At 41.8% G+C, this 23,954-nt stretch overlaps 1 protein-coding gene across 1 annotated transcript in view; it reads right to left on the reverse strand.

Annotated features, from left to right (window-relative positions):
* CLSTN2 (calsyntenin 2) overlaps nt 1-23,954 on the reverse strand; it is a 428,729-nt gene that overhangs the window by 278,175 nt on the left and 126,600 nt on the right. Inside the window, exons 4-5 of the mRNA XM_012558038.1 lie at nt 12,740-12,756; nt 8,398-8,427 (exon numbers count right to left, since the gene is read on the reverse strand). Of these exons, the coding sequence (XP_012413492.1) occupies nt 8,398-8,427; nt 12,740-12,756 (47 nt within the window). The remainder of the gene's footprint in view (nt 1-8,397; nt 8,428-12,739; nt 12,757-23,954) is intronic.

The raw sequence follows: 23,954 nt of genomic DNA on the forward strand, positions 1-23,954 counted from the left end.
AGCACTTTCCTCACAGGTGTTATTATTTTATAGGCCTGTATATTATTTGAGTGAAAGGTTGTCTCAGGGATTAGCTTCAGTTCCAAGTTAGAAGGGTGTCTAAGCACCATAGACTCAGGAGTTCCTCCAGTCTCTATCAGACTAGTAAGTCTGGTCTTTTTCTATGAATTTGAGTTTTGTTCTATATTTTTTTCCCACTCTAACCGAGACCTCCTATTGTGATCCCAGTCAGAGTGGTTGGTAGTGGTAACTGAACACCATCTAATTCTTCTGGTCTCAGGCCAGTGGAGGCTGTGGTTCTTGTGGTCCATTAGCCCTTTGGACTAATTGCGTCCTAGAGTCTTTTGTTTTCTTCATTCTTCTTTGCTCTGGACAGAAAGAGACCAACAGTTGTATCTTAGATGGCTGCTCAGAACCTTGTAAGACCCCATACACTACTCACCAAAGTAGGATGTAGAACACTGTCTTTACAAACTATGTTATGCCAGTTGATCTAGGTGTCCCCTGAGACTATGGTCCTTAGCCTTCAAGCCTGGTAACTCAGTCCTTTGATGTGTTTGGTTATGTCTAGGAAGTTTCCATGACTTTGACCCCTGTGTGCTCTATTATATATGGATATACATGCAGCACAGACAAATATATATGTAGAAATAGCCATAGTGAAACCTATATATGCACTTGGGTGTACTGCCATACGTCCTCTCCCACTTTGCAGGATTGTATATGTTATAGTATTTACTGTAAAAAAAAAAAAAAAAAAACCAAAAAAACAACAACAACAAAAAACCAAATCTGTTGCCGTTGAGTTGATTCCAACTCATAGTGACCCTACAGGACAGAGTAGAACTGCCCCATAGGGTTTCCAAAGAGGGCCTGGTAGATTTGAACTGCGGACCTTTTGGTTAGCAGCCATAGCTCTTAACCCACTGCCTCACCAGGGTTTCCAGTAGTTACCGCAGTTATCTTTTATTCTTGTGTACCTCTCGGTGTCTTCTCTTGCCTTGGTCGTGTTGTGCTGACTTCTCCTTGTTGTGTATTGCCTTTCCCTTCACCAAAGTTAATATCTATCTACTATCTAGTTAGTAATTTTCCCTCCCTCTCCCATCCCCAAAAAAGAATGTTTCTTTCTGTGTGTAAACATTTTCTTGACTTTTTATAACAGTGATCTCACACAACATTTGTCCTTTTGTAATTGACTTATTTCACTCAGCATAAGAGCCTCCAGATTCATCCATGTTGTGAGATGTTTCACTGATTCATCATTATTCTTTATCATTGCATAGTATTCCATTGTGTGTATGTTCCACAGTTTGCTTATCCATTTATCTGTTGATGGGCATTTAGGTTGTTTCCACATTTTTGCTATTGTGAATAATGCTGCAATGAACATAAGTGTGCATGTGTCTATTCATGTCATGGCCCTTATTTCTCTAGGATATAAACTTAAGAGTTGGATTGCTAGTTCATATGGTATTTCTATTTCTAGCTTTTTAAGGAAGTGTCATACAGTTTTCCATAGTGGTTGTACCATTTTACATTCCCACCAGCAGTGTATAAGAGTTCCAATCTCCCCACAACTTCGTCAGCATTTGTTGTTTTGTGTTTTTTTGATTAGTGTCATTATTGCCAGGGTGAGATGGTATCTCATTGTAGTTTTGATCTGCATCTCTCTAATGGCTAACGATCGCGAGCATCTCTTCATGTGTTTGTTATCCACCTGAATGTCTTCTTTGGTGAAATGTCTGCTTGTGGCCTTTGCCCATTTTTTAATTGGATCATTTATCTTTTTGTTGTTAAGGTATTAATGTTTTCTATAAATTTTAGAGATTAGACCCTTGTCGAACATGTCATAGACAAAATTTTTTTTCCCCAGTCAGTAGGTTCTCTTTTTACTCTTTTGGTGAAGTTTTTTGATGAGCATAAGTGTTTAATTTTTAGGAGGTCCCAGTTATCTAGTTTATATTCTGCTGTTTGTGCATTTTTAGTTATGTTTGGTATTCTATTTATGCCAGTATATTAGGGCCTCTAGCATTGTCCCTATTTTTTCTTCCATGACTTTTATAGTTCTAGGTTTTCCATTTAGGTATTTGATCCATTTTGAATTGTTTTTCTGTATGGTGTGAGGTACGGCTCTTGTTTCATTTTGCTGCAAATGGATACCCAGTTTTGCCAGCACCATTTGTTAAAGAGACTTTTTCTTCTCCATTTAATGGACTTCAACCCTTTGTCAAAGATCAGCTGTCCATAGGTAGATGGATTTACTTCTGGATTCTCAATTCTGTCCCACTGGTCTATGAGTCTGTCGTTATACAAGTACCAAGCTATTTTGACTACCATGGCTGTCGAGTAGGTTCTAAGATCAGGGAGTGTGAGGCCTCCTACTTTGTTCTTCTTCTTTAATAAAATGCTTTGCTTATCTGGGGCCTCTTTCCTCTCTATATGAAGTTGGTGATTAGTTTTTCCATCTCATTAAAGAATGTTGCAGAAATTTGGATTGAGATTACATTTATAGATCATTTTGAGTAGTACTGATACCTTAACAATGTTAAGCCTTCCTATCCATGAGCATGGTATGTTTTTCCATTTATGTAAGTATCTTTTGGTCTCCTGCAGTAGTGTTTTGCAGTTTTCTCTTTAGAAGTTTTTCATGTCCCTGGTTAGATTTATTCCTACATATTTTGTCTTTTGGGAGGCCATTATAAATGGTATTGTTTTCCTGATTTCCTTTCCAGTGTTCTCTGTTAGTGTAGAGGAATCCAACTGATTTTTGTATGTTGATCTTGTAGGTTGCCCTTTTGCTGAATCATTCTATTAGTTCCAGTAGGCCACTGCTGCTGGGTGAGGGGAATGGTAGATGGGGTTGGGGCAGGGAGGGGAACTCGACTGTGTCCCTGGTAGTTGGTGGCTGCAGGGATGGGGGATTCATGCCTCTAATCCCAGGAGGGTGAGGGAGGGGGAGCACGCTCCTCAGTTCACCAGGCGAGAGTACCTAAGCACTTCCTGTTGGCGGCAGTCAGCAATTGGGTCTCGGATCAAGTGTGAGAAGAGGGGGCCACCCATGGTCCAGTCAAGCAGGAGACCCCCCACTAACACTCTGTGGATCTATCACTCCATGTGCATCACTCATCCCAACAATCTGGGATCACCACTGGCAAGTCGCCCTGTCTCTGGGTCCTGGTTCTCTCCCTGATCCATGGACACCAGGATCCCTGGATCTCACCCTCCCTCCTACACCCTTCTTCCCTAGGTCCAGTTCATTTCCTGCACGCCCGCTTCATTCTGGGTATGTCAACGCAGTTTCTCTGTCTCCTGTTTGGAATCCCATGGAGTTGACTTTCTGCGCTCCTCAACTGGGACTGCTATTGGCTTTGCCTCAAGATGGCCACACTGTGCCAGGTCAGCTGGCAGGGCACCTCTGCTCCCTATCTCTCCTTGTTCGCTATTTTCGGTAAGTTTCTTCTTCCAATCAGTGTTCAATCTAATTCTTTATCCTTTCGTTTGATGCTCAGGGTTCCAGGATTGCTATCTGTATCTGTTTCACTTGGTTTCTTGGGTCTTCGCTGTAGAGGTATGGCAAGGTGTGTCTGGCTAAGCTGCCATCTTGGCTCCCATTCGGAGTCAGTACTTTCAATGGGGTGCAGAGTGAACGAAGGTCTCCTGACTTTTAGTTTTATATTATTCCCACCATTCTGGTTCTGAAAATTCCTAAGCTTTCAAAAAACTGAGGAAGGACATATATAGAAGGGAGAAGGGAAAGACAATAAAGAGAAATGAAAGAAACTTTGACCCCTGGCCAGAAAGGAGATAGGTAGAGACTGGCCGAAGGCACGTGAGATGTGAACATCAATGCTTGGACCCTCCGCAGGGTTCTCAGACACAACAAACCTAGAATCAAATTGTCAGGATGTTTCCACATAATTCTTCCTGGAATTACCATCCTTTAGTAAATGTCATCAATGTTGTCTACATCTCTTAGGATGAAAGCTGTGGGACCTTCTTAACTCTTCCTCTCCCTCATCTACTTCATCATCAAAGTCCTAAAGACACTCGTAATTCCACCCCTTCCACTCCTCATTCTGGCCATCATCATCACATGGCACCTCAGCTCAGCTCAGTTAACTGCCTTTTAACTGCCTTCTCTCTGACTTATCTAGTGTTAAGAATTTGTGATGTATGTAAAGACAGGTTCCCTGCCACTGAACTGGCCTCCTCTACAGACTATCCATGAGGAAGGGAAAGGGCTTTGTAGCTTTGGAGGCAAAACTTGTGCCTGAAGGTAAAAGTGGGATTGAGCAGGGAGTGGTCAAGTTGAGCAGACTAAGAAGTGACCCCACCCCACCCCCTTAGCTCTGTCTACTGAGTGAGTGCTGTCCCCCTCCCTTTTAAGTCACTATCTCACTATCTGTGCCTTCAGTCTAGACTAGAGATCTCACCTTCGCATCAACTCAGTGAACCACCTTGAAGTACCTCTTCAAAACCCACTTCTTCCAGGAAACCCTAATTATTTTCTCTCCCTGCAGATTCAGCTTGGGCAAACTGACTGGTGATGTGCTGTTAAGGAGAAAGAAGGAAATCAAGCTTCATTCCAATTCTGTTTGCTAGGCTCTATAAATGTGCTGATTTTGTTCTGAGTCCTAACAGCTTTTACCTCACGTCTCCTCTAAACCCGGGGACAGTTTTCTATCTGCCTGGGCATTGAGAATACAGGTGACTTAGGCCAAACACCAATCAGAGGGTCAGTCTCACTTGTTTTCATAAATGACTAAACAATCTTGTCATCATCAAAAGTTGAAAGCTGTGGCTTCTTCAATCATAACTACTATCTGAGACAGATACTATAATTTATAAAGCACAGTCGCACACATTATCTGTGCGGTTCTCCGAACAACTCCATGAGGGATATATTGTTATTCTCACCCTCATTTGACAAATGATAAAAATGAGCCTGAGAGAGGTTAAGTAAGTTGCTTAATATCACTTTGCTAATAAAAGTTGGAATGCAGATTTAAATCTAAGTCTTTTGACCCTGAATTCTGCATGATTCTATTCTCTACATAGTAGTTGTTACAATAGGCACTCAGAAAAGCTGAGGTTAAAAAAAAAAAAAAAAAAAAAGCTGAGGTCAACAGAGATGAATGCTGCAGCTTGTAGGTCAAGGTATCAATTTGTTCATTCTTCAACAAAAATGCACAGAGGAGTTAGTCCGTGTCCAGCACTATGTTAGTTGACTGCTCAGGACACAGCAGTATTCAGGGAAGATAATGTTCCTGTAAATTAGTGAGACAGACAGAAATGAAACAAATGTCAATGACAAGTCAACTGGGTGAAGCCACTTATACAGAGTGGTCAGAGGAGGTCTAATTGAGGAGGAGATATCTGAGCCAAGATATTAATAATAAGAAGAAAACTATCTATATCCATGGGGAAAACAAGCAACCGCATCCACACAGAGGTAGCAGCAAGTACAAATACCTAGCCTGTTAGAGGAATGCAGAGAAGGGCAAAGGGTCTAAAACAGGACTTCGAACTGGTTCTGCCTGGTTCATTTATGGCTGATGAAGCTAAAACCAAATGGAACCAAATTTTTAAAATGTGGGTAAAGTGGAATGATAAATGGAACAGGAAAAATTTCAGGCTGAAGCCCTGTTAGAAACTTAATCTCCCTCTTAGAAAACAAGGGCAGTGTACGTGTTGCATAGCAACCCAAATCCCTTGACTGGAAGAGCTGGAAACAGTGGTGCCCCACTCAAAGATGGCAGCTGATCTGTGCCTCTTCGTGTGTCATTCTCAGTCCTGGCAATAATCTAATCTCCCGCATCAGGCTCCTGAAAGGGCTCACTGCGTCTCTTTCGAGTCTCCCATTCCAGGGATTCGACTCATAATTTTTCCCTTTCCGCTTATCATTCCACTTCACCCAAATTTTAAAAATTCAGGTCTGTTCTGATTTCACTTTGTCGTCCATGACTGAACTGGTTTGAACCAGTTTGAATCCCCGGTCTGGAGTGTAGGGGAAGAGTGGTGAGAGAAGAGATTGGCAAGGAGGCCTGCAGGCCATGGTTGGCTTTAAGGCTACGAGGCAGGGATTGTTTTGTATCTTAAGAACATTGGGAGGTTTTGAAGGACTGAAGCAGGGGAAAGACATGATATGCTTTTTGTTTTAAAAAGATCACTCCATATTTGAATGGATAGTGCACTGAGGAGGAGCAAGAGTGGAAGCAAGGAGACCAGTTAGGAAGTTCTTGAGGTTGTCCAGGTGGGAGATAACGTGGCTATGGAAGTGGAGAGGGGTGCACTGATCTGAGATGTTTTGTAGTTGGAACTGGTAAGACTTGCATGATGGTGTGGATGGGCAGGGAGGACTCAAGGGTGATTCTGAGTTTCAGTGGTTGGAAGATGGGGAGGACTGGGGAACAACCATTTGAGGTGGGTGGAGGAGACAAAGCTCCGCTTGTTTTAAAAAAAAATAATTGATTTTATTTTGTTGTTGTTGTTGAAAATATACACAGCAGAACATAAACCAATTCAACAATTTCTGCGCGTACAATTAGTGACACAAAGCCCTGCTTTTGATATGCTGGATTCAAGGTGATTGTGAGTCAGCCAGATGGCGATGTCAAGAGGCAGGGAGATATGCTCGTCTGCAGTTCATGAGAGAGGTCTGGCCTGGCAAGGGTGGAGGTGTCAGCATAGAGCTAGGACCAAATGATAATTTTGAGGGTCAGGGTAAAAACAGTAAATAAAAATAAGTACCATGAAGTGACATCAACAAGGTGGTAGAATACGCAGCTCCAAGCTTTTATTACCCAACAGAAACACTGAAAAATAAGCAGAAACTATGGGAGCCAATTTTGACATTACTCTGGAAAACAGTCAAAGGTTTACAGCAACCAAGTGAATGCTGAATCAAGAAAAGGACAACTTAAAATTGATAATAAAGCTTTGTGTGTGTGTGTGTGTGTGTGTGTGTGTGTGTGTTTCTTTTACTTGCTCTTGCCCCATCCCTTCCCTGGCTCAGTAGCAGTGTTGGAAATAGCAGCCCACAAAACCACTGCGGGGTCCTGGTTCCTGGTTCTGGAGGGAGCAGAGCAGGTATTGTTTGGAAATTATTGTGTTTATCTGTTCTAACCTGTTTGGGGGCTACTTGAAGGACTGATGCAAGGCCCTTGTATCTGTTTTGTCTATCTTGAAATTCACTCAGGGTAGAAAGTGGGAAGTGCCTGAAAACATTATAAAAGAGTATGTTTGAGACATAAAATAGGTCCCCAAAGGCCTAGGAGGAAAAGCCCGGGGGAGAAAGCTTCTTTGGGAAATTAGGACATTCAAAAGCACTAGTGTATATCAGGGAATTTGGAAAGTCACACCATATCCAGGGCAAGATGCATGCTCAGAAAAAAACCAAGAAATCCCTAAACTTTCACATCAGGTCAATCTCTGGGATCAGTATAAGCCTGGGTAAGTAGTAAAGGAGTGCCTCAGCACAGAGACGGTCTGCAAAGACTGGGAGATTTTTTGTTTAATTGTTTTTGTTTTACTCCTGGAGTTGAAGGAAATCTCTGTCAAAACACTAGTGAACACAAATCATAAACTAGACTGGAAAAGAGAGAAAGAGACAAGAGAGAAGAAGAGAGACAACTCAAACAACTAAAATTGGAAATAAAAGTGGGGAGATTACTACCAACCTTACAGAAATAAAAAAGATAAAATAATCTAGAAGAAATGGACAAATTATTAGAAACACAAAAATTACACACACTGAATCAAGAAGGAATAGAAAATCTCAACACATTTATGACAAGTAAAGAGACTGAATTCGTTAACAAAAACCTCCCAGGGAAGGAAAGACCAAGACTGGATGGCTTCACTGCAGAATTCTACCACTTATTTTAACAATACCAATCCTTTTCAAACTCTTCCAATAAATGGAAGAGGAAGAAACACTTACTAACATTCTATGAGGCCAGTATTACCCTGATACCAAATCCAGATAAAGATATCACAAGAAAGAAAATTACAGACCAATAACTCTTCTATGTGTATATGCAAAAATTCTTAACAAAATACTAGGAAACTGGATCCAATAGCATGTTAAAGATAACGTATACCTGACCAACTGGGATTTATCTCAGGAATGAAAGGGTGATTCAACATAAAGATTATCAATGCAATACATCATATTAGTAGAAAAAAGGAAAAAAAATGGTCATCTTAATTCATGTAGAAAATGCATTTGACAAAATCCAACATCCTCCCATAATAAAAAACACTCATAAAACCAGAAATAAAAGAGAATTTCCTCAACATGACAAAGGCATTTATGAAAAACTCACAGGTAACATCTTTCTCAATGGCGAAAGACTGAAAGCCTTCCCCCTAAAATCAGAAACAAGTAAAGGACACCCACTTCCATCACTGCTATTCAACACTGTACTGAAAGTTCTAGCCAGGGCAATTAGACAAGAAAAAGAAATAAAAGGCATCCAAATTGGAAGGAAAGAAGCAAAACTATCTCTTTTCACAGATAGCATGATATTATAAACAGAATTCATAAGAAAGCTACTAGAGTTAATAAACAAGTTCAGCAAAGCTGCAGGGTAAAAGATCAACACACAAAACCTGCTGTGTTTGTATACACCAACAACGAACAACGTGAAAAAAAATGTACAAAAACAATTCCATTTGAAATATCATCTAAAAGAATAAAATACCTGGGAATGGATTTAGCCAAGGAGGTGAAGACTTTTACACTGAAAGCTACAAAACACTGATGAAAGAAATTAAAGACCTCAGTAAATGGAAAGGCATCTACAGTTCATGGACTGGAAGACTTTATATTAAGAGGTTTATACTATCCGAAATGATCTATGGATTCAGTGCAATCCCATCTGTGATGGTTGTGTGTCAGCTTGGCTGGGCCATGATTCTCAGTGCTCAAAGGTGATCACTCCCATGATGATATCTGCTGTGAGTAGCCAATCAGTTGAAAGGGTGTTTCCTTGTGCATGTGGCCTGCATCCAAATATAAGTGGATGTTCTAGCTTCTGTCTGTTCTGGATCCTGCAGTTGTCTCCTGTTTGTCTGACTTCTTTTTTGGGACGTGAGCTAGCAGTGTATCTGCCAATCTTGTAATTCTTCGATCTTCACAGCCTGTGAACAAGAGCCCTGCTCTCAGACCTGCTGATCTTGGGTTTTCCAGCCCCTGCAGGTATGTGAAGCAGGTGAAGCCTTTATGCTGATACACGAATTTGGGACATTTCAGCCCCTACAATCTCATAAGCCACTTCCTTGGTATAAATCTCTCTCTCTATATATATATATTTATATGCTTTACTGGTTTTGCTTCTCTAGAGTATCCAGCCTAAGATGCCATCAAAATTGCAACAGCCCTTTTTTTTCCCCAGAAATATAAAAGCTGATCTTAAATTCCTATGGCATTGCAAGGGGCCCCAGATAATGAAAATAATCTTGAAAAAGACAAAAGTAAGAGGACTCACGCTTCTTGATTTCAAAACTTACTACAAAGCTGTAGTAATCAAAACAGTGTGATACTGGCAAAAGGACAGATATATATACAAAAAGAATAGAATTGAGAGTCTAGAAATAAATTCATACATCTATGGCCAACTGATTTTTGACAAGGGTGGCAAGTTCATCCAAGAGGACAAAATAGTCTCTTCAACAAATGGTGCTGTAACAACTGGATTTCTACATGCCGAAGAATGAAGTTGGACCCCTATATAACATACACCTCACACCATATACAAAAATTAACTCAAAATAGATCAATATCCTAAATATAAGAGCTAAAACCATAACACTCTTAGAGGAGTTAGAAGAGGACACAGGCATAAATTTCCATGACTTTGGATTGGGCAACGGACTCTTAGATATGACACAAAAAGCATGAGCAAAAAAAGAAAAAAAGAGAACCTGGATTTCATCAAAATTAAAAACTTCTGTGCATCAAATAACATTATCAATAAACTAAAAAGACAAACTACAGAATGAGAGAAAATGCTTGCAAATAATGTATCTGATAAGGGTTTAATATCCAGAAAATATAAAGAATCCCCACAACTCAACAACAAAAAGACAATTCAATTTATAAACTGGGCAAAGGACTTGAATGGACATTTTTCCAAAGAAGATATACAAATGACCAATAAGCACATGAAAAGATGCACAAAGTCATTAGCTATTGTTGTTATTATTGTTGGGTGCCATCGAATCAATTTTGACTCATAATGACACCATGTGACAGAGTAGAGTTGCCCCCATTGGGTTTTATAGGCTATAATCTTTATGGGAGTAGATCTACAGGTCTGCTCTCCTGAAGAGCCGCTAGGTGGGTTCGAACTACCAAACTTTCAGTTAGTGGGTGAGCACGAAACCATTAGGGAAATGCAAATGAAAACCACAGTGAGAAACCACTTTAGACTTGCTTGGGTGGCTATTATTTAAAGAAAGGAAAATAACAAATGTTGGTGAAGATGTGAAGAAATGGAACCTTCATCAGTTCCTGGTGGGAACGTAAAATGGTACAGCCACTTGGATAACGGTTTAGCTGTTCCTCAAAGAGTTAAACACATAGAATTACCATATGACGTAGCAATTCTACTCCTAGGTATATACTCAAAAGAACTAAAAACAGAGCCACTAACAGATACTTGGACATCAATGTTCATAGCAGCATTATTCGTACAGCCAAAGGTAGAAATAACCCAAATGTCTACCAACAGATGAATGGATAAACAATAGGTGGATGTTGTATGTACATACAATGGGATATTATTCAGCCATAAAAATGAATGAAGTTTTGATACATGTTACAACATAGATGGACCTTGAAAATAATATACTAAGTAAAATAAGCTTAACATAAAAAGACAAATATTGTATGCTCCCACATCTATGAAATATCAAGAAGGCAAATTCATAGAAACAGAAAGCCGATCAGTGGTTACCAAGGGCTGTAAGCAGGGGGATGGGGACTTTGTTGCCTAATAGGTGCCGACTTTCTGTTTGAGATGATGAAAACGTTTTGGAAATAGTGGTGTTGGTTGTACAACACTGTGAATGTAATTAATGCCACTGAAATGTACACTTACAAATGGTTGAAATGGCATATTTTATGATATATTTATTTTACCACAATAACATCAAACAGTGAGTACCGGTAGTCTTCAGTATTTGGCTATCTGGTGGAAGAAGAGAAGGCCGCAAAGGCAACTGAGAAAAAACTTCTAGTGAGATGAGAAAATGGAATCACAGACTCCAAGAGAGGAAAGCGTTTCAGAAAGGAGGGGCAGTTTCCATTGCTGAATGATGTGAAAGGTCCAGCAGGGAGTGGACAGGCAAGCATTAATCTGATTTAGCTTCATGTAATTCACTGATGACCTTGACAAAAGCAATTTCGGCGACATGTTAGGAAGGGAGGACAGACCGGAGGGGAGTGAAGGATGATACAGTGAGGAAGTGGGGACCATGAGTGCAGGCAACTTGTTGAAGATTAATAATCACTAACATGTAGTGAGACCTTATCACAAACCAGGCCCTTTCTAAGTTCTCTACATGGATAGGCTGATTTAATTTTTCAACAACCATATGAGATGATTATTAACATTAACTCTCTTACAGATAAGGAAACTGGGGAACAGAGAGGTGAGAGATGTCTTGCTGGGAAGGGTGGTAGAGTGGTTTGGATGTGGCTGAAGGTATGTGAAGAAAAGGGAGGGATTTTTTTTTTTTTTTTAATATCAGGTAGTTGAGCCTGCTTGTATGTTGATGGGAAGGACCCAGTAGAGCAGGGGATGAAGAGGAAGATATCGTTGCAGACTCAGGGGAAGACCTGGCCACGAGATGAGCAGGGACACTCATTTCATTAAAGCGATGGGCAGATGGCTTCAGTTTTCACAGTGAAGTATGAGGCGGGGTCATCAGCTAGAGGAGTAGAGACTGGAGGAGGTTTGAGGACTGAAGAGAAAGTGTGAATCAGAATACTCATGCTTACACATTGATTTATCCATCCCACACTCCAATGTGGAGGGTGATCCAGGATATTGGGAGGATCTCAACCAGGGAAAAGCCTTTCTCTGCCTGTCATCTGTTGATTTGTGTCTGTTTCCCACATAGACTGAAATTCATAGAAGATAAGGGGATGCCCCTTTCTTTCCCACCTTACACCTTCATTTGCAGAAACCTCTCCTCCTCTCCCACAAACCCACCTCAAAGACCACCCTCTCTCTAAGAGGCTTGATCCATAGCTCAAATCAATCACTTCCTTCCTGATGCTCTGAAATACTTTGCAGGCCCCTCTGATTCTACTGGGGGCAGTGGTGGTTCAGTGGTAGAATTCTTGCCTTCCATGCAGGAGACCCAAGTTTGATTCCCCACCAATGCAACTCAAGCACAGCCACCACCCATCTGTCAGTGGAGGCTTGTGTGCTTCTGAGATGCTGAACAGGTTTCAGTGAAGACTGGTGACATACTTCCAAAAATTAGCCAAGGAAAACCCTATAGATGACAACAGACCAATTCCATTGTGCATAGGGTTATCATGAGTTGGGGCTGACTCAAAGGCAGCCAACAATAACTTACTATACTAGTGCCCTCTTCTGAATCTCTTTCCCCCGGTGAATGAGATACTTCCTGAAAGTGGGGCCCTATCCTAGTACTCACCTTTGAAGCTTCCTGCATTGCCAGCCCTTAAGCTCCCGCCCCTACCCAGAGCTTAATGCAGTACCTGTCCCATGGGAGTTGCTCACTAAATGATTTCAACATAAACTCAGTATGATGGTTAATGTTATGTGTCAACCTGGCGAAGCTATGATTTCTCAGTGGTTTGCCAGACATTGCTCTTCCATAATGTAATATAATGCAATCACCTCCATGATAAGATCTGATATAATGTAATCACTTCCATGATGAAATTTGCTATGAGCAGCCAATTAGTTGGAAAGGGAGTTTCCTTGAGGGTGTGGCCTGTCTCCAGTATATAAATGGATGTTCCAGCAAGATTCACTCTTGCTTTAGATCCCGCACTGGAGGATCATCATCTGACCTCTAGTTCTTGGCACCGGAGCCAGCAGCTGCCATCTGACCTGCCGTTTTTGGGTTCATCAGCCTCTCAAACCACATGAGTCAGGAGAATCCTCCATCCTGAAACCTGACTCATGGATCTGGGGACTTGCCAACCTCCACAATTGCTTGATGCATTTCCTTGAATTAAATCTCTCAAAAGGTCGAGAAGGGAGAGGGTTGACATGTTGTGGGGTTGTTAACCAATGTTATAAAACAATATGTGTACTACTGTTTCATGAGAAACTATTTGTTCTGTAAGCCTTCACCTGAAGTACAATAAAAAAAAAAAAATGAAAAAAAAATAAAAAAAAAAAAAATCTCTCTCTATTTCTCTATATACACGTTTCGCTGGTTTTGCTTCTCTAGAGAACCCAGCCTAAGACACTCAATTACATGATCCAAACTAGGCTCAAAACGTTTCATAAAACAGTGTTTAGAGGCAATTCCAGAATTCATCATTATCTTAAAAATGCAAAAAGATAATGATGATCTTTTCTGATGCCTACTAGCCTGAACACTGAAGGGGTTTTTGACTCTTCTTTCTTCACCTTTTACACAAAGGCTGGCTCTAAAAACCTTAAAAATGTTGTTCAGCATCGAGTAGACTGGTCAAAGAGACTTCACAGGCTATTTCACAGGCCTCACAAGTCTTGTTTCTAACCTGAAAACACAAAATCACCCAACTCAATATAAAAATTTGTCATCATTTAGCGTATATGAGGATCCAGAAAAAGTCCAATGTTTCGAATTTTTTAATTTTGATGTTTAAGAAGCATATCTATGAGACTATTGACAGGGTTCCATTTTTAGTTCATGATCAGGTTGGCTGGGATGTGGTTTAGAAAGGTAGCAATTGCTAAATTCTGTGTCCTCATTCACGTGTATCTTTTAGTGCATTCATTCACCAAATGTCAGTTAAGTCACCTGTGCTATGCCAGTCATTGTCTGTCGAAGAAGACAGAGTGTAAAGGTTTGTTAAAGAGTTTGGCCTTGACTCTGAGTGAAAAGAGGAGCCACAGGAGGGCTGGTTGGCGCTGTGCCACAGAAGGGATTAGGCTATGGAATTAAGCTATGACCCTGATGTTTGCCATTCCTTTGGCTTCATTTTTCTGACCAGCTGCAAACAGAGATTAACCAGGTATTTGAAAGAAAGACCACATGTCTAAAACTGCAACTCAGTGGAATACAACAAACTAAGAAATCGGGTTCTGGAACCAGGCTGCCTGGGTTTGAATCTTAGCACCTCCACATCTTTGATGTGTGACCTTGGACAAGTAACTGAACTGCTCTGTGCCTCAGTTTCCCTACCTACCTAATGGTAATAATAATACATTTTATCTCACAGTTTTGAAGATTAAAGGATTGGATACAGGTAAAGCCCTTGGAACAATGTCCAATACACAGTAAGCATAGTGTAGCTGATATGGACTACATTGGGATTATTCCATGTTGTGTCCCGTGGACACAAAGGGGAAAATTCACAGTTCCTCTCTTCACAGAGTGGCCAGTGGAGAGCCCAGAGGATTTCAGCAGAGGGTAATCAGGGCAAAAATGGAACAACAGCAGCGTGACCCATGTGAGGTGTAACAGGGCACTGGGATTGGGGAGGAGTGTCTGAGGACGCTGCCTCAACAAGGTGACTGGCAAGGTAGGTATGAAGGAGGGCTACAAACTAATCCAGTTCATCAGGGGGCTGTGGAGAATGCCATAGCCTGCTCAGAGCCAGCAGGATTTTCCCCATTTATAGATTGATTCATTCATGTCCAAGCCTGGTTCACAGTCATTTTTATATAAATCCCTCAGAAGGTGTTAATGGGACCTTCCACTGCAGCAATAATGACATCACAAGAGATAATTAGTCAGTGGTGTTGATGGGAAATGGAGGATGCTAATTGGGGCATGGCGAAAGGAAGAAAAATCAGAACAATTGATCAGTATTTTCTCAACCCAATATATGAACCTCAGAAATTATGTCCCAAATTTGGGAAGCTGAATCCCACTAAAATACCAGGGGAATGAAAGTGTTCCAATCAGTTGCACTTTTTCTCAGCCAGCACTGCTGAAGACTAGTTTAAAAATATCCTGAACACTGTGTTCAGTGATTGCAATGGAATCTTCTCTCAACAACTGGCTATCTGAAAGGACCCTAGGGAGCTGATGTGATCATTACTTCCTACCCAGGAGGGTTTTAGGGGAGCCAGGAAGGCCCAGGAGAGTGAGTTGGCTACACACTGATCCTGGCACAGACCCTGAAGATAAGAATTTTCCCCTCTATCTCCTTCTTTCCTTCCTTCCACTGCTTAAAATTTGATACATAAACATGTAAGTGATTAAACATTCCAACATTAAAATAGGTCTATCTCTGAAATGTAAGCTGCCCACATCTATCTCTGACCATCCTGCTTCCTGTTTTGCTACAGTTGCTTTTCAAACTAAGGTTATGACTTACCTATTGAGAAGAGGAAATGATTTGAGATCAATTGGCTGTGTTAAAAATCTGATCTAAATTTACCTTGATAATCATAAGGAAGAATCCTCCCTGCCCCAAACCCATTTTGAAAAATAAGAAACAGAGGTTCTGCCATGCCGTTTGGCCCATCAGCTCATCCCTCTCTCCCGTTGAGCACTGGCACCTGCTCTCAGATGGAGACTGGAGTTTTGGGAAAACAGACTGCACAAACGGCACACAGATTTGGGGATCAGACCCGGTTTGAATTTTGGCTCCGTCCATCATTAACAAGCTGTGTGGCCCTGGGCAAGCCACTGAGCATCTCTGAGCCTTAGTTCAACATTTGTACAATGGGTATTTAATATCTACATCACTGGGCTGTTTGTAGGGATGAGATGGATTGACATATGTAAAGTACTCCCTTTCCTTAGGACAGAAACTGTTTCCTCAACTTCCATTATGATGATGGTTTCCCTTTATATTAACTGGACAACCTTTTTTTTTTTTTTCTGTTACAACTTTAACCCATAACCGGCTGCTGTGGAGTTGATTCCGACTCCTAGTGACCCTATAGGACAGAGTAGAACTGCCCATAGGGTTTCTAAGGAGCGGCTGGTGGATTTGAACTATCGACCTTTTGGTTGGCAGCCAAGCTCTTAACCACTCTACCACTAGGGCTGTTTACAACTTTGTTGTTGTTGTTGTTAGGTGCCTTTGAGTCGGTTCCAACTCATAGCGACCCTGTAGGACAGAGCAGAACTGCCCCATAGGGTTTCCAAGGAGCAGCTGGTGGATTTGAACTGCTGACCTTTTGGTTAATAGCCAAGCTCTTAACCCCGGTGCCACCAGGGCTCCATTTAAAACTTTAGTGAGGTATAATTGAGGTAGAATAAACTGCACACATTTAAAGTGTACATTTTGATCAGTTTTGGCATAGGCCTATACTGTGAAACCATCAGCACAATCAAGATGATAGGCATTTCATCACCCCAAAAGTTTTTTCCACACCTCATTTATAATCCACCTCTCCCTCCACTCCCATCTCCAGGCAACCACTGAATGCTTTCTGTCTTCAGAGATTAGTTTGCATTTCCTAGAATTTCATATAAATGGAATAATACAGTATGTTCTTCCTTTTTTTTTTGGCCTGACTTCTTTCACCTGGCATAATAATTTTGAGTTTCATTCACGTTACTGTGTGTATCAACAGTTTACTGCTCTGTATTGCTGAGTAATATTTCATTAACTAGACACCTTCTAAGGCATTCTTAAATCTTACAACATCCTCAAAAATCTGGAAGTCAGGAAGATTCTACTGGCCCTAATTCTCAGAAACCTGCATTTACTATTATATTCTAGCACGATACACACATGATACCTGCTCCTCAGCTGGGCTGTTAAGGCCTTTCATTATCTGCTCCATTATTTGAGCAAATCACTGTCCCTTCTGCTGACCAGCCTGATTCCAACATTCCAGCCAGGTTTCATCGACACTTTCCAGGAGCTCTCCAGCTTCTGTGTCCTAGTCTAAAACTTCTGTCTCTTACTTTCCCACCTCTACAAAGCCTACCCATTCCTAGGGTCCCGGGTCCACCCTACCTGTCATCCAGCCCTACTCTCCTCTGACCTCCCCAGCATGCCTCACAGCTCAGTTTGCAAAGCACCCTGATTGCACCCCCCACCAGCTCTGAGCTGAGAGCCGGGGATGGGAGAGAGATGAGACATAGCCCCCGCCCTCAGGGTGCTCGGATCCAGGGCTGGGGAGGGATGCAGACAGGCACCCTATCATGCTACAGAGAGTAGTGACAGCGGGAGAGGAAGTACATACCTCTGTCTGTCTGCTAGATTGGGAGCTCGGGATGGGCATCATCAAACCAGCCTTTTCTCCTCAGTTCGTCAGGGCCATCACTGGGAGTGAGCTTTACACACCTCCTACCTGTCGCCTCCCAAGTAAACATATCTATTTAAGGCTGAACAGAGAAGACAATCATTAAATATCTAATTGACTTGTGGAGAAGGAGAAATGGTCCAGAGAGTCTCCCAGCTCTCCTTGAAAATACTGCACTTGGCAAAGAAAGAAAACCACAGTCAAGTATGAACGCAAGGCCCCAGGCACAGCTCTCACGGATGGGCCATTCTGCAGGTTGCCGGCATTGGCACCATCAGAAGCAAGACATGGTCAGAGAGGCTGGTTCTTTTTTTTTTTTTTTTAAACAACATATATTTTTCTTTTTTTTAATTGTACTTTAGATGAAGGTTTACAGAACAAACTAGCTTCTCATTAAACATTTAGTACACATATTGTTTTATGACATTGGTTAACAACCCCACAACATGTCCACACTGTCCCTCCTCAACCCTGGGTTCCTGGTTACCAGCTTTCCTGTCCCCTCCTGCCTTCTAGTCCTGGCTCCTGGGCTGGTGTGTCCCTTTAGTCTCATTTTGTTTTACGGGGCTGTCTAATCTTTGGATGAAGGGTGAACCTCAGGAGTGACTTCATTACTGAGCTAAAAGGGTGTCCAGGGGCCATACTCTCGGGGTTTCTCCAGTCTCTGTCAGGTCAGTACCTCTGGTCTTATTTGTGAGTTAGAATTTTGTTCCACATTATTCTCCAGCTCTGTCAGGGACCCTCTGTTGTGATCCCAGTCACAGCAGTCAGTGGTGGTAGCCAGGCACCATCTGGTTATATTGGACTCAAGTCTAGTGGAGGCCGTGGCAGTTGTGGTCCGTTAGTCCTTTGGACTAATCTTGCCCTTGTGTCTTGTTTTCTCCATTCTCTCTTGCTCCCACAGGGGTAAGACCAGTGGAATATCTTAGATGGCTGCTCACAGGCTTTTAAGACCCCAGACGCTACTCACCGAAGTAGAATGTAGTACATTTTCTTTATAAACTATGGGATGCCAATTGAGCTAGATGTTCCCTGAAACCATGGCCCCCACAGCCCTCAGCCCAGCAATTCAGTCCCTCAGAGAGTTTGGACGTGCCTATGGGAGGCTGGTTCTTGACCCAGGAGGCAGCTCTGGGTGACTGCTCAGAGGTTGGGGATAAAGTTGAGCCTCTGTTGCTCCGGGAGCCATCTTGACTCCCTGTTGTTGGTGAAACAGTTCATCTTAAGGCTACAACACCGAAGTATTGCAAACAGAACCACTCTCCCTGATAGTCACTAACACCCTGGAGGGTAAGCAGAACTGTGCCTACATGTCCTGTTTGGCAGGTGAAGTCACTGAGACACAGGAGGCAGAGTGCTAAGCCCCAGTCACTGTAATGGACACCTCTTGTGCTCAAACTGGGGTGATCGACTTGTCTTTCTCTGGGATTGGTCCAATTTTAGCACAGAGAACACTTCCAGAAACCAGAAAGCCCTATTGAACAGCTGTGTTCTACACAGCTTTCCAGGAGATCCAGGGAAACTGAGTCCCACTTTATCACAGTGGTGGGCAACTTGAGAATGTACCTTTGTATTAGCTTTTCCTCCTTCCCTGTTTCATACTACCTAGTCCCCGGTGGTCCCTCGGTGATGCAAATGGTTGACACACTCCCCGCTAAGTGAAAGGTTGGAGGTTCAATTCCCCCCAGAGGTGGTCTGGAAGAAAGTCCTGGTTATCTATTTCTGAAAAATCAGCCACTGAAAACCCTATGGAGCACAGTTCTATTCTGACACACCAGGGGTTTACTATGAGTTGGAGTCAAGGACAGCAACCTGGTCCCTGGAAACACTATTTCCCTTTGCATGTGAGCCTTTGTCTCAGGCTCTGCTTTCTAGGGCTGAAGAAAAGGGGCAGGTTAGGACAGAGAGCTACAAGTAAGGGCTGGATCATAAGCAAAGCCCCTCCCTATTCCCAGCCCAGCCCCGATCACACTCTGTCCATCCCTCCTCTTCCTGGTGTCAGAGTGAGCAGTCCAATAGGCAGAGGCTCTGCGGACTGCCCAGCAGACACGGACTGTTGACAGAGGGAGTCTTTACCTTGAGAAAGGTAACCCGAAGACTTCGGGAGAACAAAGCCTTTGGTCAGAGGTTTCCATTGACCTTGGGGGAGGATTTGCGCTGCTGGAGCTTTTCTTTCCACAAAAAATAGTGCCTGAGGCAGGTACATCCTGATGGAGCGTCTCTTGAGCTTAGAAATTCACAATGGCAACATGGCTCTCATTTGAGAACTTGATCCCCACAATCTCCTACAGTTTGTGAATAATGTGATTTTCTTAGGGGGGGAAATCAGTCTTACACTTTCGTTAGGACTACTCCATCAATATTACATATGTGAAAGAGCTCTACAAGTGGCTGTTTTGCCTGAAAGACTGGTTAAGAGCGATGGTATTTTAACATCTTTTCAATTCAGTTCAATTTGACAAGAATTTATTGAGTAATTACGATGGGCACAGCACTGTGTTTTTTAGCCCGGCATTAAATTAGAAGCTTAATTTATTCCTTCATTTAAAAAAAATCTAACATCATTCAGATTACAAAAACACAGGTAATTCTTCATTTTTGAGAAAAACCTACTTGGTTTTCACATGTCATTTTTGCATCTTTGGGGTAAAGGTTTATTTCAACAATAAATATCTTGCTGCTTTCTCTTAGAAAAAAAAGAAAGAAAAGAAGACGCGGTTCTTTTGGATGACAATTCTATTTGATCAGTTATGGCACGAATTCCTTCCAAAAGCACACACTAGTTGCCCAAGGTGAAATTTACCAGCTTCCAATTTTTAATTAGCTGGTATCTTCTTTACAGTTGCAGCTTCTAACAGAGAATTAAAGCAAACTAACTCACTGAAGAAAGGCAAGTCATGCAGAAAATGCCAATATCAATTTCCTAAACGAGTCATAACTCAAATGCCGCCCACCCAGTTTCCAGCCCAAGCTTTAAAGGGAAAAGCAATCAAAGAAACTGATTGGGCAGGGAACATTGTGAATTAATGAGAGATGTTAAAAGAAAAAAAGAATGCATTAAATAAATTGGAAAAACAAAGTCCTACTGAGGCTTGATATCTTCAGTCTGAGAAGCAATGGCTTTTCTATTTGAACTTATCCATCTTTTCCCATAACTGAACAACCACGAGCAAACAGAAGCCAAGGCCTTGAGGCCTGCGAAAGAGGATGAGCTCTACAAACAGATGGAGGAGATTCAGGGTGCAAGTCTGGCTTGTCCACTGCTTGAGTGACCTCATGCCCAGCTCCTAACCCCTCCTCCATAAAATAAGGGTCACGTAATATGCAAGTTCAAGTTAAAGCTGAAGAAAATTAGAACAAGTCCATGAGAGTTGAAGTACGACCTTGAGTATATTCCACCTGAATTTAGAGACCATCTCAACAATAGTTTTGACTCATTGAACACTAATGACCGAAGACCAGATGAGTTGTAGGATGACACCAAGGACATCGTACATGAAGAAAGCAAGAGGTCATTAAAAAGACAGGAAAGAAAGAAAAGATCAAAATGGATGTCAGAAGAGACTCTGAAACTTATTCTTGAAATGTCAAGTAGCTAAAGCGAAAGGAAGAAACGATGATGTAAAATTGCTGAACAGAAGATTTCAAAGGGTGGCTTGAGAAAACAAAGTAAATTATTATAATGAAATGTGCAAAGACCTAGAGTTAGAAAACCAAAAGGGAAGAATACGTTCGGCATTTCTCAAGCTGAAAGAACTGAAGACAAAATTCAAGCTTCGAGTTGCAATGTTGGAGGATTCTATGAGGAAAATCTTAAATGATATAGGAAGCATCAAAAGAAGATAGAAGGAATATACAGAGTCACTGTACCAAAAAGAATTGGTTGATGTTCCATCATTTCAGGAAGTAGCATATGATCAAGAACTGATGACACTTAAGGGAGATGTCTAAGCTGCACTGAAAGCAAAAACCAAACCTACTGCCATCGAGTCGATTCCAACTCATGGTAACCCTAAAGTATAGTAGAACTGCCTCAGAGAGTTTCCCAGGAGCATCTGGTGGGTTCTAACTGCCAACCTTTTGGTCAGCAGCCAAACTCTTAACCACTGTGCCACTAGGGCTCCCATGAAGCTGCACCGAAGGTATTGGCAAAAAACAAAGCTCCAGGAACTGACGGAATACCAACTGGGATGTTTCAACTAATGGATGCAGCACTAGAAGCACTCACTCATCTATGTCAAGAAATTTGGAAGGCAGATACCTAGCCAACCGACAGGAAGAGATCCATATTTGTGTCCATTCCAAAGAAAGGTGATCCAACAGAACGCGGCAATTATCAAACAATATCATTAATATCACACACAAGTAAAATTTTGCTGAAGATCATTCAAAAGTGGTTGCAGCAGTATATCAACAGGGAACTGTTAGAAATTCAAGCCAGATTCAGAAGAAGACATGGAAGGAGGGATATCATTGCTGATTTTAGATGGATCTTGACTGAAAGCAGAGAATACCAGAAAGACGTTTACCTATGTTTTACTGACTATGCAAAGGCATTTGACTGTGTGGATCGTAACAAATTATGGATAACATTATGAAGACTGGGAATTCCAGAACACTTAATTGTGCCCATGTGGAACCTGTACATAGACCAAGAGGCAGTTGTTCGAACAGAACAAGGGAATACCATGTGGTTTAAAAATCAGGAAAGGTGTGCGTTAGGGTTGTATCCTTTCACCATACTTATTCAATCTGTATGCTGAGCAAATGATCCGAGAAGCTGGACAATATGAAGAAGAACATGGCATCAGGATTGGAGGAAGAAAGATTAACAACCTGCAATATGCAGATGACACAACCTTGCTTGCAGAAAGTGAAGCGGACTTGAAGCACTTATTGATGAAGATCAAAGACTACTGCCTTCAGTATGGATTACACCTTAACATGAAGAAAACAAATATCCTCACAACTGAACCATAAGCAACACCATGATAAACAGAGAAAAGACTGAAGTTGTCAAGGATTTCATTTTACTTGGATCTACAATCAACACTCATGGAAGCAGCAGTCAAGAAATCAAAAGATGCATTGCATTGGGCAAATCTTCTGCAAAAGATCTCTTTAAAGCGTTAAGAGACAAAGATATCACTTTGATGACTAAGGTGCACCTGACCCAAGCCACAGTGTTTTCAATCACCTCATATGCATGTGAAAGCTGGATAATGAATAAAGAAGATTGAGAAGAATCGATGCACTTGAATTATGGTGTTGGCAAAGAATACTGAATATACCACAGACTGCCAGAAAAATGAACAAATCTGTCTTGGAAGAAGTACAGCCAGAATGCTCGTTAGAAGCAAGGATGGCGAGACTTTGTCTCACATACTTTGGACATGGTATCAGGAGGGACCAGTCCCTGGAGAAGGATATCATGCTTGGTAAAGTAGACTGTCAGCAAAAAAGAGGAAGACCCTCAGTGAGACAGACTGACACAGTGGCTGCAACCATGGGCTCATAACCACAATTGTGAGGATGGCGCAAACTGGCAAATAGCTTCGTTCTGCTGTACATAGAGTCGCTATGCATTGGAACCAACTTGACAGCAGCTAACAACAACAGCAATTAGCCCCCTTGACCCCACAGGACCACTGTAGAAGCTGTAGGAGATCAGGTGTGGGTGTGGGCACACATTCTGTGTACAAATGGTATGTGTGCATGCGTGTAACCTAAAAATGAACATAGACTTTGGTTGATAAAAAGATGATGGAATGCATGGAAATCATAAACCTCAAATTCCTATGATGAATACCTCTGGAAGATTTGGTCAGAGGAGCACATAGGGCTTTGCCTGAACTGGTGATGCCTTATTTCTTAAGCTGGGTAATAGGAAAATAAAGATTGCTATATTTGTCTTAGGTCCCTGGGTGGTACAAATGGTTGGTACTCAGATACTAACCAAAAGGTTGGTGGTTCAAACTCACTCAGCAGTGCTGCGGAAGAAAGGCCTGGCAATCTGCTTCCATAAAGATTACAACCAAGAAAATCCCATGGAGTTCACTACTAGTCTGTAACACGTGGGGTTGTCATGAGACAGAATTGACTTGATGGCAATGTTTTTTTTTTTTTTTTTAATATTCGTCTTTAGAACCTCCTATATTATGAAATATATCTTAATAATTTTTATAAAAAGGACAAGGGGATAAATCTCAGCTTGCAACAGAAAAATAGGGGCTCTGAACACCATGACTTAAGGGATAAGCTCTCACTCCCAGCTCCGAGGGCAGCTCCCGCACTGCACTCTCCTTATTGCTGGCTGAGGCAGCAGCTTGGTTTCAGCAAAGAAAGCCATTTTGAGGAGTGATAATCACTTTCCCTCTGAAAACAGCAGCCCAGAGACTCCTTTGCAATGCAGCAGTCCCCTATTTAGTTTGGCCGCAGTGGGTTGCAAATGGCAAAAGTCAGGATGGCCATGGAAACTTTAAAGTAACATACACACTGTAAGATAGCAAGAAGAACATGAGTCACCATGAACTCAGACAG

Source organism: Trichechus manatus, unplaced genomic scaffold (genome assembly GCF_000243295.1).
Source record: "Trichechus manatus latirostris isolate Lorelei unplaced genomic scaffold, TriManLat1.0 scaffold00132, whole genome shotgun sequence".
Lineage (NCBI taxonomy): Eukaryota > Metazoa > Chordata > Mammalia > Sirenia > Trichechidae > Trichechus > Trichechus manatus.